The sequence below is a fragment of the Zerene cesonia genome, chromosome 20 (genome assembly GCF_012273895.1).
Source record: "Zerene cesonia ecotype Mississippi chromosome 20, Zerene_cesonia_1.1, whole genome shotgun sequence".
Taxonomy (NCBI): Eukaryota; Metazoa; Arthropoda; class Insecta; order Lepidoptera; family Pieridae; genus Zerene; species Zerene cesonia.
In genome coordinates, this window is record NC_052121.1 from 3,603,036 (window position 1) to 3,623,136 (window position 20,101).

Consider the following 20,101-nt stretch of genomic DNA (forward strand, 5'->3'; position numbering starts at 1 on the left):
TTGCAACTCTGTCGTTTTGAACCGATTTTATTGACCCTTGTTGTGTTGCAAAGGAGATATCATTCCAAAGGTGACCCCGTGATAAGAAAATAAACAGAGCATCTTAAGTTTTGCACTATAAATAAATAAATAATAACAATTTCAGAAAAATTTAACAAATTTCCAAAAGTAAGAAATAAAGTCAAGTCCAATTCAGACTCCAAAATCATAACGATATTGAGCATTCTATTGAAGTGGTTTTAAGAACTAAAACACATTTATAAAGCCTTGTACTGGTATTTATTTCTGTCACTAATTTGTATAAAAACAGTTATAAATATAATTATTAATATATACATTGTAAAATTTATACGTAGAAATTACGTAACATTACACATATCTGAAAAATTACAATTTTGTAATGAATTTTCATAAAATTTTTTCAACGTTTTCACTGGGCATAACTCATTTTCACACAAAGGCAGTTTAATAACTTTTTCTTGGTGCAACGTCAATACTTTTTCCCCGTCTTTACATCTGCAAAGAGAAAATTTAATTGATGTTGCTTGTAAAATCCTATTATCTACACAAAAAGCCGGAACAATATTATCTACTTAGGGCTACAATAGCATGTTATAAATTACGTTAAAAATACATATAAACTTATAGGCATCGATGCAATACAAATTGTCGATATTTCAGATCGCGTCACACGGATGCATTCGATTACGTTTAATAAATTATTATTATAATATAAATACTTATTGTGTTTTTTATTTTTTCCTTCATAAAAGTAAAATCTTGGAAAAACTCACTTATATAAAACAAATGCTAAATTCGATGCAAAACAGTCTATATTTGATGCTCTCCAAGTCCTTTTATGGTCAATTGTATCTCCTCTCAGGTGAGACTCCGGTTTATACAACTGGAGATAAGTCAATATCTTCAGCAAAGTACCAGAATGGGCGAAAAGAAATGTTGCATTACGACCTTTGTTGCTAAAACGAAAAAACAATTGAATTAAAATATTGTATATTAAATAGAACATACCTATTTTTTTTGCATCCTTTTTTTTAACATGTAGTTAAGGTGATAAGTTACTAGTGTTATTATATATTATTGCATGCTTGTAGAATTTTAATTCATTTTATACTAGCTCATTGACTTAGCCAGTATAAAGCTATCAAAAAGAGGTTTAAAACAAATTTAATTAAGATATTATCTTGCAAAGATACTATCCAACTTTTTATTTACTTTACATTTAATTTCATTGTTATTTTTAAAGAAACATAGTTTGAGTAAAACAAGTATCAATTTTTTTCATATATAGGCCATAAAATATTACCTTATACTGTGAAACATATGTTTCATAAGCAAACAGGCTGGACGATGGGTTAATTCATTGCCATACCCATCCACCCAGTAATGTTTCAAGTCGTAAAAATACTCCATCCTCTAAAAAACATGTATTTTAATAATACATTTAAAATAAATTATGAACAATAGAGAAGTGCTTGGCCACGATCTCGCCTGCTGGTAAGCGTAAATGTAGTCTAAGATGGAACGCTCTTCCGTGAAGCTACCTGTTCATTTTTTTTATGTCCTCATCGGTAATGGAGCTGGTAATTCGCCGATAGTAAGCGCTACCACGTGCATGAACATTTGCAGAGGCGTAAGGTCAATTGTAGACCTTACGCCTCTACAAATGGACTGCTGACTTTAAATTGAAAAGGTATTAAGAAAGGATTGTCGAGAAGAATAAACGAAAGAACTGGGAAGGGTAAGGAAACGGAATGGACCTCCGGCTGCTACTATTTCACATCGGTTTTCTGTGAGGGGTGAGATACCTCCCCAGTGCGAGCTGGCCCAATTCGAGTCGATACGACGCCCACATACAACTCTACGCTTGATGACCCCCAGAATGTACGCGTCAGGAAAACAAATATTAAATTGCAGTTTGAATTATATGATAAAGTAAAATAATACCTTAGATTATAAAACAAAAGGCAGATGGAATGCACCAAATAATCGGTCATCCATGAAGCACCACAGAAGCAGTTCCATGTTAAACTTATTCTTAACAATTCTTAACAATTCTTCAAACAGCCCAGAAGTTTTTACGAAAGTTTAACAAGCATTTTGTTCAAACATGATTTACTTGATAATTTCACGGATATAATATGTCAAATAATACAATTAGTATGTATATACCTTTATACCCTCATTATTAAATGGATAGCACCACGGCGACATAGAATGTTTATGCCACGCTGTCTCAAACCCACATATTCTGTACATCAGTGTAACAGTGTCTGTAAAAACAGAAATCAATCATTTCCATGCTAAATCAATACATAAGCTATAGTGCATACTGTATGTGAACCAGTACATGAGTGAATGAACAGCTAATAATGAAGCGAGTGGCTTAGTATGGGTAATTTTCAAGTGCTACAAACCCAAACTCAGCAACCTATCAAGACCCAAATATTTAGATACATATTCCAAAGTTTCATTCATTTCTCTACTAATCCCATATAATCTCTGCTCCTTGTAACTATGGGGGTTTTTCTTAACTTGCTTTTGCCACCTTTCACAATGTTTGTAAAACTGAAAGTTTTAGTAGCAAAAGTGATAACAATTAGCTTTAAGGATATACATTTTGCATAGACAAAACACATTGTTTGTAACATTTATCATTCTATAAAAAGGGACCACTAATTAAAAAAAATAAAGAATAGCAATATTAAGGTTCTCTTGTTAAGGCGTTGTTCTAAAAATCTATACATACTCTCAAGGTGGTATCGACTTTCAAAGCAGGTTCAAAAACTACATTCTCTGCATTTTTCTTATCAAATAGCCCAAGTGAAAAAAATCTTGCACTTTGTTGTGTTCTCTGAGTTGCTGTGTATCTGAACTAAAAAAAAAAAGAATATATTGGATATGCACATTTTATTACAATTATATAATGCTTTGGATAGGCTCAAAACTAATGAAATTAAAAATATCAAAATGGAGCTTTAATTAAGGCAGAGATATGTATCCAGAATATAAAATAGGCCTGTTTTGTTTTCCTCCTGCCTGTGGCCTGCCCCTGCCATAACTTAAAAGTTTAGATATATATATTATATATTTTATGTAATCCATAATTGAAAATCTGAAAGTTATTCTTTTCCTTTCATAATATTTCATCTATAAATATTATACAAACTTATCAGATATAGTTATGAGTGGAGTATGTACCTGGAATGTACTATTGTCATATTTCTGCTTGACAATACTTGGAAATTTCTTTTGTATCCTCTCAGCCAGCAAAATCATTTCATCCTGCCCTTCAAGGGTCAAATATTTTTCTTGTTCCACTGGCATATCACTGGTCCAATGTTGTAATTTTTTGAGCTGTTCACTATTTAAATGACCTTGAATTTTAAAAGCATTTATTTGTACTAATAGTATAAATATTATTACATAAAATTTCTGACACAAAACATAGTAAATACTATAAATACTAATATTATGAATGCATGGATGTTTGTTAAATGGAACATTTTTCCTGGATAAGCCACAAATGGATTTTGATGATACTTGGCAGAGATGTAGCTTACAAACCAGAAAACAAATTAGTAATAGCACCTTAAGAAAACCTTCCTGTGCACACAGATTCCTTTTCAGGTGAAACTGTCCAGCACAGGTAGTATTAAATCAATAATTATATAATTTTATAAAATATTACTTTACCCAGAAGAAAATAAAGACTATATATAAACAAATAAGAATTTGAAATTGTGAAGTCTGATCTTATTGGCTATTGCTAGTTCAATTTAACAAATTATAGTTTGTTTGGCCTTGAAGCAAAACTGTAGTGTAGAGCTCTTTATATAGCAAGTCTTAATAACCTTTTCCTGAATTATGTTGCAATAACACTTCATACTTCAAGTCTTGTAGTGTAGTTTGTGCGCCTACTATATCCTTTGCACTCGGTAATCGGGAACCATGGCGAATTAACATCCAAATCTTTTGTTCTTTACAATCTGAGAATAAAAAAAAGACAATGACCTTAGAAACCATACGAAAACTTTGTTGGATTAAGTTGTTAAAACTTATGATGTCACTTACTCCCATACTTTATCTTGGAATCATCTTTGTTATATTTAAATCTATAAGGAGTCCGAGTCCCTAAATGATTACGTATATCATCAGTTTTGATACCATTTGCTATAACAGTTAAAAACAATATTGTAAGACTGTATTTATGTAGAAAATTCATATTAAACTGCTGCATTCCGTTTGTGCATGGTACTATTGTTTAACCTTAACTAAAAATTTTATAAAAAAAATTTAAACTTCCAAAAAGCAAAACAAGGACCAAAAGTCAAAACTCTTGTCTCTTGAAGGCAACTCAAACTGATTTGTATTTTGTTAAAATGTCAATAGTCAAGTGACAAGTGACTTTGACATTGATACGGATTCCAGTTAACGCGTAAAACGAAACGCAATTTTATAAGTTTCCATTTCTGCAGGGTAAAAACCCAGTATTAACAGCATCATACATAGTATTTTCTTGTGTTTGGTTTCACGCGAGTATTATACATTTAGAAATTAAAAACTTTTCAACGGATTTTAAATCATACAGTAGTACAACGTCTATAATTTACATTTGGAGTTAATGAATCATTTGTATGATAGAGAATAATAGGTTTAGATAGGTACCTACTATATGAGGCATAACGGAAGGGGGTATAGGGTAATCTATACTATCTATACTAATATTATAAAGAGGAAAACTTTGTTTGTTTGGTTGTAATGAATAGGCTCAAAAACTACTGGACCGATTTTAAAAATTCTTTCACCATTCGAAAGCTACATTATCCACAAGTAACATAGGCTATATTTTATTTTGGAAAAAAATAGGGTTCCGTAAAATATTTTCGGTTAACTGAAAAAAATCAACCAATGAAGTTACTTATTTTGCGTACGCTGCCTAAACTACAAAAGATAGAACCATAAAATGTTAGAATTAATTGTAGATCTTATAAATATCTACAAAAAAGTCCGCGACACACTATACCTATCTATGTCGAGTGAGGCACAACAACCAAATTTTTATTTAAAAATCTTGAATTTTTTTTGGATTACATTTCAACGCGTTTATTTTACTCATGCTATTAATCTTTATCAAAATAAATTATTTCATCAATAAGTACAGTTTATGTTGATAATATTTGGTCTTTGAATGATTAAAATTGGACGTTTCGTTTTGAAGTTGAGGTGAAATTAAAATATTACGTTTTCCGCTGCACGGCCCGTTGCGAAGTGGGCGTCGATAAACTGCTTTCGCGTGAAAGAGCATCTTACAAACATCCATATATTCATCCATACCTAAAAACTTTCACGTTTATAATCTTAGCAGGATCTGGCTGTAGACGTACCACGGGCGAAGCCGGGGCGGACCGCTAGTAAGATATATAAACACACCCTTTATGTGTCTCTTGTATTATGTAAAGATATTCAGATATTCAACTGGACAGCTATATATTATAAAGCTGAAGAGTTTGTTCGTTTGTTTGTTTGTTTGAACGTGCTAATCTCAGGAACTACTGGTCAGTTTTGAATTCTTTCAGTTTTAGATGGCCTACAATAAAAGTATTGAGGGAGATTTATATGTACCACGGGCGAAGCCGGGGCGGACAGTTAGTATTTTATAATAAGCACGCAAAAGTCAAAACCTTTGAGAGATTTCGTTAGATCTACTTCTACAAAAAGAAGTGAGATGCTATCAAAAACATCCTGTAAAAAAACCCAAGTCTCACAGCTCAGTCTCTCTACCGTAAAAAGTTGTGAGATCCATGTAATACCCAGTCGGTTGATCTATTTAGTCTTTACTTAAAGGACCTTCTGTGTTAAGTAGTTATCATGCCAAAATTAAAAATATTTTACGTATTAAACAAACAGATCGACTTGGCCATCGAAAATCCATCAAAATATGTAAAAAGTTCATTTAAAATCACACTATTTCTTTCAAACAAAATTATGATAATAAAATAAAATGAAATAAATATTACATTGTGATGAATGTAAAGTTTATTTGAGAATCTTGCAAAAAAACATGCCCGTATGTAGCTCGGGCTGGCACCTCCTGCGTGTCGTCTCTTGCACCAAACACGATTGAGTTTACATCTTCGTTGACTGTATGAATAAATAAATCGTGGTACTGAGGTAAGTTCAAGGCAGCGCAGACAGGCGGTTTCGCCTAGAGCGTAACGAGTCATTAGAAGCACATGCTAAACGACGAACCAAGCGCGAAGTGTGGCCGCTGATGACCACTCTCTATCGTTCGTTTTACTACGCTTAGGCAATGATAATTTATGATCATCTAGCGGTTTTGACTAGTTCGTCAGTTCATCTTCACCAGCTTCTGTAGCTGTATCTACAGGATACTTGAATTCCCAACGGTCACTAATATTCCAACTATACGTCCTGCCCATTGCCATGTAAGCGTGGCAGCCCTTATCATCAGGCATCCCACGAGCTCCATTGCCGACGACGACATTAAAAAAAAACAGAAATCTATCATGGCATGCAACTTAAAAGTCTACTTATTTTAATTAAATTCCATTACAAAAGAAGAGGCAAAATTAATATACTTGCAAAAATGTATACTTACTTGATGAAGTTAATATTGTATGGCTCCGATAGTATATAGTGCATCATCTCTATGGCTCTAGATGTATTGTATCAGCCGAAAATATGGAAAAACATGATGTGAAAAAAACCTATACATATACACTTCTTTACCTACACGTAGAATTGCAAATCATATCGTCAATCAAAAATTATTATAAATTATAAATAAAAAAATTGGTATAGTAAAAAATAACATTACCTAGGAATTTCGAATTACCAATGTGAAGAAAATATTATTATATTTTAACCCTTACGTTGCTAACTGCTTAGGTACTATTAGAATTCATAATTGCAAGATTTATCAATAGGATGAATACGAACTAGTTTATTTCATTGAAACCTTAAAACCCCACGGTAATCTCTTGACATCTGCTACAACGGATAAATTCAATGAACCCTATTGTATAATATGTAGGTACCTATACGTAGGTAATAATTTGTAACGTCTGTAGCGTAGTTTTTTACGGTTTTTAGCACGCTTTTATGAGCATCATCTGTATGTTTGTATGTAACCGACTCCTTTAGAGTTGAATTTGACCCACTTTAAACGGATAGATTTAATAACAATTACCAAGGATGTTGGTGACAATACCTTCTACTTATAATTTAATGATTTATCTTTTATCCTGGTTAGGATTTCTAAAATTAAACAATTTTCTTACATTTTTTCTGTATGTGCAAGTGAGGCAATTTAGGAATTGATTCTATAATTTTAAAGCGTGTTTTTAGTTGTTTTATATTTATTATTATCTTCTCAAGAATATTGTCAGTTTCATTCGCAATAAAAAATACATCTAAAAGCATACCAAAATTTATACCCATAATATTATAATGATACCTATAATATAAAATATTATACATACCTACTTATTATACAGTTACTGTACATATATACCAAATAATATATACGTATGTATAGTAACGATGTATGAATGAAAGATAGATTTAAAATATCATTTATCTAGATGTTATCTTATTACATTATCGTATACTCGAGTTATCATTCCAAAGTTATTTGCTCTCCCGTCGAGATAATATCGCCCCAGGAGAGTAATGCACTTGCTTATGAACACATGTGGTTCAAAAAGATAAACAAACTAACATAGTATTATAATATTTAGCCATCCACGGTCCATTTCGTTAATTACATTACCTAGACTGAATTGAAAATCAAAATAGAACTTATTTCATACACAGAATGATGTGAATAGCCCACTTCTATAGATTTACTCGTAATTGATATATCCATTTAATTAAATTTTTTAAAGTTTATATATCGCCGTGTCTTGATACGTCGAGTAGCTGAAGTAATAATGTGGCATCACTTGTGCGGTTCTCAGCTAAGAAGTAGTTATATAATAACTACTTATTAATTATTGATATTATAATAGTTAGGGTTTACATTTATTATATCAATTTATGTAACTAATAAATAGTATCACCTATAATATATATAACTTTGTCTTTCTTTAGGGTTGAATTTTTATTATTTCGTAATTAATAACCTTTTCAAATTTATCTTAACATTTTACAGGTGACATTTTTATACTATTGTTTATATGTATACAACTAGCTATCGCACGCGTTAAATTCGGAGTAATTTAATGGATGGTATTATACCAATAAGCCATCCTATTCAATCACTAACAAAAAAAAAAACCATCAAAATCTGTTACGTAATTTTAAAGATCTAAGCATTCAGACACATAGACGGCTGAAAGCGACTTTTTTTATGCCTATGCACTCACTCATCACTGCATAATGCGGCGGCGTTGGATAAGTTTAAAAAAATCGGCCCCAAACAATAAATGTCACCTATCAACCCTTAAATTATATATAATTAAATGCAAAAAAACTGCGACATACAACTGCTCTAAAAACGAACACGTCAACACGATTTCCCAATAAGCATTATGGGTTGATAAAAAATATATAGACAAGTTTCCTTGTAAAAAATGGATGGTGTAATTCGATTAATCATAATTTTATAACGTATGCATTTTGTATGAATCATGACGTAGGTACTCAATATACCGTATATTGCGTCATTCGTAGGTGGAATTATATTCGAAAATCGCGCCAAAAAACTGTTCTTTCCATATACATTCTATTATTAGGGACAAGGATAGTCAAACATGTGGAGGTAAATAAAACGCAGTACTGCTTAATACGTTATGAATATAATATTATAAAATATTTTCAGCCTATCGGAACATAATCTTAGGGTATCTACCGATATTTACATAAACCAAAGGCGGAATGGGCACCGCGTGGCCGCGTGGCGCATGGCGTTCAGTCGTGGTCGGGCGGCGGGAAGCCGCGCGCCGACAGCGGGTCGGGCGCGGGCGACGCGTGCGGCGCGGGCGACGCGGCGGGCGACGCGGCCGGCGACGCGCTGCCCAGCGGCGACGGCAGCGTCGCGTACACCGTCAGCCGCGGCGGCTGGTACGACGGCGCGTACGAGTCGCTGCGCGGGTTGTAGAACGGCGAGTCGTCCGCGCAGCAGTCCAGGTTGGGCGAGTACGGCGTCACCGCGCCGCACGACGGCGCGTCGTCGCTCGGCCGGTACGCGGGCGCGACCGGCGCGTACACCGTGCGCCGCGGCGGTTCCGCCTCCGGCTTGTGGTGCGACGACGGCGCGTACGCGTCCGACCACCGCGCCTTGCTCGGCGTGAAGTCCCCCTTCACATACAGTTGGATAGGCCGCCGGAAACCCTTGCTGGCATGCTGCGGCACCCCCAGGATGCAACACTTGCTGAAACCCACCTCAGGCGACAGAAGATACTCTCTGAATTTGTTCGGGAACAACTCAATTGAATTGAAGTTTTCGTAAATGGTCGGCTGAAACAAGATATTTTTTTTTTATTTTAGAAACTTAGATGATTTTGCTATCATTTTCAATTTAAACATAAAGATCAGCAAAAAAAAATAGAGATCTAAAAATTAATTGAGTCATGTGAATAGCGATATATATATATCCAAGCAAATCCATTAAAAGCTATTTACCGTTAAACGCTTCTTTTTCTTATAGCTAGCCCAGTTCTGCGCTTCAAGCACGAGTTTCCCGCCTGGGCGCAGGTCATTGAACATACGGCGGAAAGCGCGCTTCAAGCCCGCGTCGCCCCAGTTCAGATGCAGCCACTTGGTGGTCGACAGGCAGAGGATTAGGTCGAACTGTGGACTCTCCATGCCGGAGCCCACTGCTACGTCTTCACGAGGCACATAGTTGCCCTGAAAATAATATTTATTAATTTCTTCCATCAACATTTTAAGGAAGCGCATTTTAAAAAGAAAGGGAAAGTTACCATTCTGTATATGAATTATTCAATAAAATGAACTACTTCAAATTCATATTTTATATTCTAGTAATAATAAATTGGTATTTTTATATCCATTCCGTCCGTCCGTTATATAATATTCTGATATAAATACTTATATCAGAATATTATATAACGGACATACGTCCAGAAGAAATAATTCGAAAAACATGGAAAAAATGAAAAATCATCTCATTATTAATACTAGAACAAAATACAAACTTTTATATAAAGCACATATAAATACAAAAACTTATACTACGAATTGTTAGATCTTTTAAACGATTAGACCTCGAGTCAATAGTATAGTCTGTATCACCCCAGAATCTCCAAAACCTAACAAAAAAATGATGAAATTTTTTCTAATAAGTAAAAAGCAATGTCCACAAATATTCTTATTAGTTACCTGTTTGAATGTAACATTATACGGAAATAATGGTTGTGATGTATCAGCTGCCTGCGCGTCTCCAATTGGACCAAAGAGCATTGACATGGACATTGGGAAGAAGCACTGCACCTCAGGTTTATGGACCGCCTTCCGGTTCTTGCGCGGTTTCTTCAATTTCCGCCCTGTTAACGCTTTCTTATCATCCTCTTTATCTAACTTCTGATCAGATCCGATACATTCGTCGCACTTCTCCTCTTTACACTTATCACAGTCTTTCTTTTCTTCACCAGCTTCCGATTTCTTCTCATCGTCGCCTTTCGCTGTTTCCGAAGGTACAGGCACAAATGATTGTAGATTTTTCCGTGCCCGGCCTGAAATCAATAAAAAATTGTTATTATGGCTTAACTTTTCTCTCAAATATAATAATCCACAGCACATTCCAAGTACGCATATACCACAGATTGTTTTCATTTATGAAACAAATCATTATAGTGAAAAATTTTTTTTTTTTGTGGAAAATTTAAATATCCTGATCATGTAATAAAAAATCCAAATGAAATATCCCTAACTATAACAAACCCATTAAATCTTCTGTTACTAATCAATTTCAAAGATTGAACACCGATTTGCCTTAAAGTCATTTTGCTTCTAAATGTTCATTTTAATTTTATTACATATTATATTATGATATGATTTTTACTGATTATTGTATGACACAAAAATAAATATTTCTAATAACAACATATAACTTACCAATAAGAACAGGATCAATATCAATTCCAACCACAGATCTTGCTCCCAGTGTCCGAGCAACTGCTACAGAAATGTGTCCAACATTACAACCAATATCTAAGACATCTTTATTTTGGAACAAATGCCGATGCATTTCAAAGACTTGCAGACGTATATCCATCATTGCATTTAAATTGCGGTATCCATAATATCTGAAAAATAATATACAATAAAAAACTGACATTGTAAAATAGACTTTATTGTGTTACATGGCCCATAGACGTAATCTAGATAACTGGATCAATTTTGTTTTGCAAAGACTTATTGCAGTTAAGGTTTATATTTTTGTAATTAATTGTATTACACATTACATCATATTAAAATTTTTGAATTAAACAACAACATGCAAGAGAAAGTTGCTCAATGTAGTTGACTACAATGAGAATAATTGAAAGTATGAACTCAACTACACTTCTGAGGTATGGACAGACACCACTAGTTCAATCCACTGCTTTAAATTAAGACAATTATTTTTAATGACATGTAAATTGGTACAAATATGCATATGAAAATCATGTGAGAACTATAAATACCTATTGGACTGTAGTTAATAGCTAATGAAATATTAATTAAGTCTTTAATATGCAAACGCTATTTATTTTTAAATATGCTTATTATGATTCAATGATTAAATATTTTTATAAATATTATATCAACCATTCATAGCACAAGGGATATTTCCAATTATTAAAATGTAAAGTAATATGCTAACTACCAAATTAAATAAAAAATTTAAGCTGATGGATATATCTAAAAAGAGATTTCTAAAATAGCTAAATATAAATCATATCAGAGAATGGTTAGTTATTTATGTCATTATTCATTAAGGTTTTGATGATTTTTATTATGTACTTGAATATTAAAAAATTATTGGACATCTTAAATTTATATTCATTCTCACACACATAGGTCACTCATCAATAGCAACAATAATGTTCAAACATTGGACATATGCACATTGATTCAATCTATGTTACTAGGATATGAAGACAGTATGATCTACATATTTCAAGCTTTAATTGTTCTCTGATAGAGTAATTGACATAAAATAAATGTAAACAAGGAGTGACCCAAATACAAATATATTTACTGTGAGGAAATTATATTGAAAAAACTAAAATACTGTAATGGAAGTCAGACAATTTTTCAACAGACTATACACTATTGAAATTTTGAGAAAGGATAGCATAATGTTATTAAATAATAACCAAATGTTAACGCACCTATCATAGTTTCCATACTGATATCGTGAATTTTTGGGGTGGAAAGTTGGCAGCTTCTGCTCTCCTTCCGATAGGCTCTTCAACTTGGTCCTATGTGGAGAAGCTGGACGCTCTTGAGTTGCAGTTCTTTGTTGAGGCCTTGCCCTCATCCAGGCACCAGGCTGAGGCACAACTGGGCTAACAATTTTATCCAATGATTCCATCCGTCGCAACTTTTTGGCATCCTTTCCCTTTTGGGAACTATTATCACTATCACTACAAGAGCGTTTGCGCGATTTCGACGTCGATGGCTCTGGAGGAGGGGGTTCTTTGATAGTTTGCTCCTGTTCCTCAACTGGTGTTTCAACTGGTGGAGGTATTGACTCTGTTGTGCGACGCCTTACTCTTGGCTTCTTTCGGGGTGTCTTTTTACGCTGTTGCATTTCAAGTCTCTTTTCATACTCCTCATTATCCAAAGGTTCCATGAGATTTAAAGGATCTCGTATATTTGGTGGAATAATAACATCTATCTTTGCCTTATGCCTTGGTGGTGTTGGCAATGGGGATGATTCAGGTGTGACTGCATTCATTGCTCTGTTAACATCCTCATCTTGAAGGCTATTAAGATTTAAAGGGTCTGATATGTTTCCTCCAAGCAAAAACTTTGTAGGTGGAATGAAGGCTTCTTTACGGGGCCTCTTATATGGTAGGAAAAATTTTGAGATAGATGGAAATGTTTGTGCTCGTTTTTTAGTCTGTTTAAATTTTGTGCCTGTATGGTGAACTCTGCGTATAGTACTTCTTTCCGGGTTTTCCTTCGCAGCTACGTGACCCTTTTTTCCATGACGAAATTTCTTTTTTACTTTTTTCGTATTACTACCGCCGAGCGTATCTTCTTCCTTAGATGAATTTGCATCGCTAGCCGTAACATTGTTCGACGTGTCTACTTGAGATATATCAGAATTATCAACATCTTTATTCTCCAAATTAGAAACACTATCCTCTAATACGTTTTTATTTTCACTTGTGCTTTCACTTAAATTTAAATCCTGTCCAGGACTACCCATCGCGCATTAAATAATACAATGGAGATTACATATTAAAACAACAATACACTTAAAATCAAATTTACCGCCACGACGATTCTTGCAAAATGTACAAGGACATCCGTCAATAGCGATAAACAGGTCTTTTGTACTTGTCTTTAAAGATTTAGATTTTGCGCAAACAGTAATATTTAAAACATCACAACACCTAAGCTTTTCTTATGATGTGCTTGAAAATCCACACAATAAACAAATGCTACACACTTTAAATTACACACCGCACGACACACATCGGTGTGGAAATAGCAATTTGACATTTTTTAATTCGGTGATGCCAGTTTATACCACGGGGCACTGATACTCATTTTTAATCAACATAGAACAGATAATGAAAAACATTATAACATACGTAAATAACATACGTAAGTATGAATTTAACATTAAATGAAAACATAATGTTTATAACGTTTTTAATTTGTGAGAAAATCTCTTTAAGTGGAAAATGGTTATTAAATTCATAATAACAATATTATGCTTATGTTAGGTATACAATTTTCTAAAATCGAAAAAGTCTTTAAAATATAGTATACAGTTTATTAAATGAAAAAGTTCAATAATATTTTGTATTGTTTTAAAATGAGATACTACAAAATTACACAAACGTTTCTACGAGTAGGTATTTTATTATTAACATTGCAGCATATTACACAATAAACATCTTTCCGAATTACACTTACTTAATAACAATTTAATAAAAACTACCGTAACTAACTAAACTAACTTTGACAGTTGGTGGTTGATAAAATCGATTCAATGTAATACCAAAAGTCTTGTATTCATGCAGGGAACATTTTAAAAACGTAGAATGTAACATCAAATAATAAAATTCGAATTTTGAAATGGCCGTTTACTGTTTTGCCGAATAAACGAAGCGTTGTTATTCGTTAAATTGTGTTTTATGCATTTAATGTTGTTTTTATAAGATTTCAAGGTATTTATGTTCCTATGTAGTGGAGATTTAGTAGATAGTGTGAATGTAAATTTAAAATGAGCAGTTCTAAACACTAAAATTTGCGTTTGTCCTGTATTAGAAATATTTCTGTTAACAACTCAATAATATATTTTTATGTAATGTAACATAAAACAGTGTATAAGTTAATTAATCAGTTTCACAGTGACTATTTAATCTTCCGATACTCATATTTTTAATTATAGTTGCTATAAGCTGATAATTATTCACAGTAGAATCATCTGCAGTCTTCACTAATTGTTTCAGATGTCTCGTATACCCAAATTGCCAACTACGAAAGAAAATAGGCCTGGCTTATTAAATGTTAGAAATAATGTTGTGACGAGAACTATTGGTAATGGCCTAAGTGACAATGATAAGAAGAATTTAATTTTAAACCATACTAAGCCAATGAAAGCTTCGACGACATCCACCGTTGCGGCCCCGCGGGTGAAGAGAGCTGCGACTGCTCCAACTTCAGTCTCAGTTCCTCCGAAACTAAACAAAGTTGAGAAAAAAGTAACTGCTGCAGTAAGAATTCCACCATATGATTATAAGGCGCGATTTAATGATTTAGTTGAAAAACACAAAGTAATGAAAACTGAACTGAGTGATTTAAAAGATAAGCATATAGAAGTATCTGATGAATATGAGAAGATTAAAGAAATATATGAAAGTAGTAGTAGTGAAAGCGCCATGTTGAAAGAGAAACTGTTGAAGAGTATGAACGACTTGAGAGAAAAATCTAATGAATATAATAGTATAAAACTTGATTATGAAATTCAAAAACGAGAAGTTGAAGATCTTCATAATAAAACAAAAATATTGGAAGATGTTACAAACAGTTTAAAAGTAAAATCTGCAGAATATGATAAATTAAAACTAGAATATGAAGATTTAATTAGAAGACACAAAAGTCTTCAGGAGGAAACTGAAGCATTACGAGTTCTCACAGAACAGTTGAAAAAAGTATCAGCTGAATATGATAAACTCAAGGAAGATCACAAAATAGCCATTGAAACTATTAACAATACAAAAAATGACAAGGAAGCGCTACAAAATATTTTGGATACTATGTACAGAGACCAGAGAATCTTAAGGAACACTGTGCAAGATCTCAAAGGTAACATAAGAGTCTACTGTCGAGTTCGGCCACCATTAGAGTCTGAAAGAAACAAACCATTATACAACTTGAATGTGCTTGATGCTTGTTCTATTGAAGTTGAAAAAATTGAATTACTAAATTCAGCAAGAAAAGGAAAATCCCAACATTCCTTTAGTTTTGATGGTATTTTTACACCACATTCATCCCAGGAAGATGTTTTTGCTGAAGTTGCTCCTATGGTCCAGTCAGCTTTAGATGGATACAATGTGTGTATTTTTGCATATGGACAGACAGGGTCAGGTAAAACATATACCATGGAAGGTAGTTGTGGGGCAGAGAAATATGGTATAATACCACGAGCAATAAACATGATTTTTAACTGTATGGAGGACCTTAAGAGAATGGGTTGGGAATTAACAATCAAAGCATCATTCTTGGAAATTTACAATGAGATCATCTATGACCTCTTAAACTCAAGTAAAGAACAGGAGAGTCATGATATTAAAATGGTCAACTCAAAAGGGACAGATGTCTATGTTTCCAACTTGCAAGAAGAAGAAGTTAAGAGCTCTCATGACTTCATCAGGCTGTTAATTTTTGCACAACGTAACAGACAAACGGCAGCAACAATAAACAACGAAAGAAGTTCCAGATCCCATTCTGTGGCCCAGATCAAAATATCTGCCATTAATGATAAACGTAAAGAAAAGTTTACCAGCAACTTGAATCTAGTAGATCTGGCTGGATCTGAAAGTGGCAAGACAACTCAAAGGATGGATGAGACAAAACACATAAACAGATCACTCTCAGAGCTTTCCAAAGTGATTCTATCATTGCAAACCAACCAATCTCATATACCATACCGGAATTCAAAGCTAACTCATCTCCTTATGCCCAGCTTGGGTGGAAATTCAAAAACTCTCATGTTGGTAAACATTAATCAATTCGATGAGAGTTTCAACGAGACTCTTAACTCCTTAAGATTCGCTACCAAGGTTAACAGCTGTAGAACGGTTAAAGCCAAAAAGAATTTAACTATGGTTGACCTATAATTGACAACAATTATAATTTCACACATGTATTTACGTTTGACTTTAATTTATATTACTTATTAGCATAATTCAATAAAATGACAACATTTATTGCAACAAAAACATCTAACCCAGTTGAAAATGATGCAAAACAGTAATGTAAATTAAAGTCCCTGACTATTTAGTGTTAATTATTTTTAATTTGGTAAGGCTATACCTTAAATATACTGATATATTCCACCGATCTATTATATTCATATTAAGGAACATTGCGAGTTTTTTAATAGCTAATAAAATAAAATAATTTGTTTCCAAAAAAAATATTAATTTGGAAAAACTAAAAAAATAAAATTGTGGAATTGTATATGATATATAAGTAGTATATTATAGTAATAAAAACAGACATTGATATATGCTATACATTTTAATTTCTTGTACATTCTCAGTATTTTCTTAACGATAGTTTTTACGGATAATATGTAAACTGTAAGCTGCTGGTTTATTTTTGTGTTTAGTCGGCTACAGACCTCCACATACGGACATTTTTTTTACTTTTTAGACTAGATTATTAGTTATGTTTATAGTTTAGACCAATATAACAGAACCTGTTTTAGTGACTTTAATTTTAAATTGTTTTAGAATAATCAATATTTCGTTTTTATATCTCATCTATAATCTAATATAAGTACTAGTAAAAGTTTTCTTTTTATCTGTATTTTATAATAACCCTTTCCCCCATTTCTTTCAAATTCACATTATTAAATTTCCTATATGTCTGGATCGGATTTTGGCCATTTCAAAACTGGGTGATAAAAGCGGAAAACTGCTTTAGAATCAATGAATGTGTGTATTATGTATCTATCTATCTATCATGTATCTATTTTTTATCCTTAAGTCTATATATATTAATGAATAAAAAATACATAAATAAATATTGTACATGTACTTAGCATAAAATAATTAAAAAAAGTAACATGCAGGCGACCGTAGATCCTTTTCGTTATAGAAGTTCGTGAAAAGTATATTTTCTGTTCGTTAAAAAATTGTTTACCTAAGATTTGCTTTTTATTCACTACAGGAGCATTTATGTTCGAAGCGAAATTTATATCGTTTTCACTTATAACTATCAGCATTCTTTTTTTCCTATGCATCTCTAGTGCCTAGACTTGAAGCTAGTTCAAGTTTTTTAAGTAGCGTTGGCTATAAAATATCTTATCTTGTGAAGTTGATTAAACTCAGTCTGTGTCTCAGGGAAGGTTGAGGTCTCAAGGCCGCGTTTGCAGTTTGGAACGGAACGGTGTTTGAATGAAAAAAAAAATATAGTGTATAAAATATAAATATATGTCTTTTGTTGTATAAAAGTACTAACTAATTTTATAGTACTCATGATTATACTATATTATTATACATGTAAATTGTAATGTGTACCTCATTACATGTTTTATATAATTAATTCGAAGTACAAATCTGTGACATGAATAAATTATCAATTAATGAGATGAATGGAGATGGTGCGTATGGTATTAGGTAATTTTGTCTGCATATTTACATGCGTAGTACCTTCTTGTAGAAACATAAATTTATGAACTTGAAAAGAAACTCGTAGGTTACCACAGATAATATAATACTAGATAGTGAAATTATATTTTGTAAGTTATTATATACTTTAAGATGCGTAAGAGCACATATCTTATTGGACATTGACCTTTCAGTGTTCTGTATTTTTCTAAAGAAATAACTTCGGTATATTTTATGTGTTCTCGAATCAAACAATGTTTCAACTTTAAATATCCTTTTAAGTACATGTTGACTACAGCCCTTCTAGGTTCTATTTTCTGTAGCATTATACTGTACTCATTTAGTCACAGAGTACTTTAAATATATTCTATAGTGTTCTATAAAACTATATCATTACATTAAATATAGTCACTACAGTATTTCTACAATTACGCATTGTAGAGACACTGATGATAGATAACATAATAGTCTACGGCAAATGATATCTGAAGTATATATTGTCGTTTTGGTTGCCATCTAGTGTTGCGATTCAAAAACTTTATATTATTATTGGAAGTGCAAAAAACAGATGGCGCCTATTGCTTCGAAACTTGAAATTGTGTGCAAAAAACCGGACAAAAGAGCCCGTCGTAGCAGCGTCGGTAACAGCCTTATTTAAAAGCTTCAATAATTATATACATATTCCAGACTAAAGCACACACCTGTGGGTTGATTAGACCTATTATTTGGAGTTTTAGATACAGGTAAAATCAAAGACATTTGTAAGAAATTCATTAAATTATATTTCATTAAATATTACGACTAGATCATTAACAAAAGCGAATGGCTGGTTTCGCAACTATAACACACAAACGTATTTTCTGTACATCTCCACCGCGACTGGAGCGCAGGAGAACGGCTGGCACTGGGGCGAGAGCGCCAGGCAATCGGTGCAGTGACCGCAAGGCGTGTCCAGATTTCACATATATTTTCTTCAACGAGAAACATCTTGCTCAACTCCGACATCAGGAAGCTTTGCCGTCTCTATGGTTTCAATCAGCCTATCTAGGCCGTATAAAAAGCCTTCTTCATGATTGCCTTGCTCCCACGGCTCACGATGAGTTACTTTTAGGCCTTCCGGTACTCGTCTCGTCTTAGCAAAGTCAATAAGCCACGCACCAACACGCTCATTATCATAAATGATAAATATACTGCTTCCAACAATTTCATGAGTCCTGAAGAATTCAGATTTTTCAAAGAGTTCCCGTATTTCTCGGAGACGAGAGGCAATAGCGCGACGTGCTCGTTCATCATCCCCAAGGAACCTCGCAACTGTGGCAGCGAGATGCTTGGGTTCTCGTACTTTTTGTAAGTCCGTTAAAGGTGGTTGACCGGGCAGCTTAACAGCCTCAATTCTAAAACCTTGTTCCGCTGAAGATGAGCATTGTTCTCGGAATTGCATATATCTCAGCTTTGTAACCGCGCGCGCGGCATGTTCTGCCTCTGTGGGCGCATTGGGGTCGAGGCGAATCATTTTCTCGTAGAGATCAGCGCGAGCGCGGGCATTGCTAACTTCATCTTCGAGAAAGGTACGGGTTCCCATCTTGACATCCATAACATGTGGATCGCGGAAACCGTGCAGGAGATCTTGAAGTTCGATGAAATGTTCACCACCGTATTCGAGTTCTCTGTAGTAGCGGGGGATGGCGGAGCGCATGTGGGGACAGGACGCGAGGGCGACGTACGTGTCGCGCTCCGGGTTATGCGCAGGGTGGTCGCCGGGTGCGCGCCGCTTCCATACCGTGCCGGGGCCGGCGGGAGCCAGCGAGCCCGGGTGTCCCGACAGCTGGAACCACTCCGAAGAACGAGTCTTCAGCAGAGCGTCCGAAGCAGGAGCTGAGAGCTCGAGTGCATTCTGCAAATAAATAAAATAAATATTTAGTAAACTTGTGAATATATTTTGATCCTTCTAAATAAACCAAAAAATTTAACACCAAAACCAAACTTTTTTGATATTTTATTACATAATTATCATTTAGAATGTATTAATTAAA

The 20,101-nt window shown here is 33.8% G+C and overlaps 4 protein-coding genes across 7 annotated transcripts in view; 1 reads left to right on the forward strand and 3 right to left on the reverse strand.

Annotated features, from left to right (window-relative positions):
* Positions 1-260: 260 nt before the first annotated feature.
* Positions 261-4,352, reverse strand: LOC119835294 (multiple inositol polyphosphate phosphatase 1-like). The gene is made up of 9 exons (XM_038360029.1): positions 4,093-4,352; positions 3,873-4,007; positions 3,220-3,395; positions 2,768-2,893; positions 2,436-2,586; positions 2,191-2,291; positions 1,325-1,434; positions 795-977; positions 261-516 (listed from the first exon to the last, which is right to left on the reverse strand). The coding sequence occupies exons 1-9, from the start codon at positions 4,256-4,258 to the stop codon at positions 360-362; spliced, it is 1,305 nt and encodes a 434-aa protein (XP_038215957.1). The 5' UTR covers positions 4,259-4,352; the 3' UTR covers positions 261-359.
* Positions 4,353-8,821: 4,469 nt separating this feature from the next.
* Positions 8,822-13,745, reverse strand: LOC119835131 (7SK snRNA methylphosphate capping enzyme bin3-like). The gene is made up of 5 exons (XM_038359788.1): positions 12,381-13,745; positions 11,119-11,309; positions 10,384-10,736; positions 9,667-9,891; positions 8,822-9,501 (listed from the first exon to the last, which is right to left on the reverse strand). Exons 1-5 carry the CDS (start codon positions 13,424-13,426, stop codon positions 8,953-8,955), a joined length of 2,364 nt encoding a protein of 787 aa, XP_038215716.1. The 5' UTR covers positions 13,427-13,745; the 3' UTR covers positions 8,822-8,952.
* Positions 13,746-14,255: 510 nt separating this feature from the next.
* On the forward strand, positions 14,256-16,841 carry LOC119835171 (protein claret segregational). Its single transcript, XM_038359847.1, has 2 exons — positions 14,256-14,396; positions 14,682-16,841. The coding sequence occupies exon 2, from the start codon at positions 14,682-14,684 to the stop codon at positions 16,569-16,571; it is 1,890 nt and encodes a 629-aa protein (XP_038215775.1). The 5' UTR covers positions 14,256-14,396; the 3' UTR covers positions 16,572-16,841.
* A 1,989-nt stretch (positions 16,842-18,830) lies between these two features.
* LOC119835260 (inositol-trisphosphate 3-kinase homolog) overlaps positions 18,831-20,101 on the reverse strand; it is a 61,531-nt gene continuing 60,260 nt past the window's right edge. For all 4 annotated transcript variants that reach the window (XM_038359979.1, XM_038359983.1, XM_038359980.1 and 1 more), the window contains one exon: positions 18,831-19,962. In XM_038359979.1, coding sequence (XP_038215907.1) covers positions 19,042-19,962 — 921 coding nt within the window. In that variant the 3' untranslated portion in view covers positions 18,831-19,041. The remainder of the gene's footprint in view (positions 19,963-20,101) is intronic.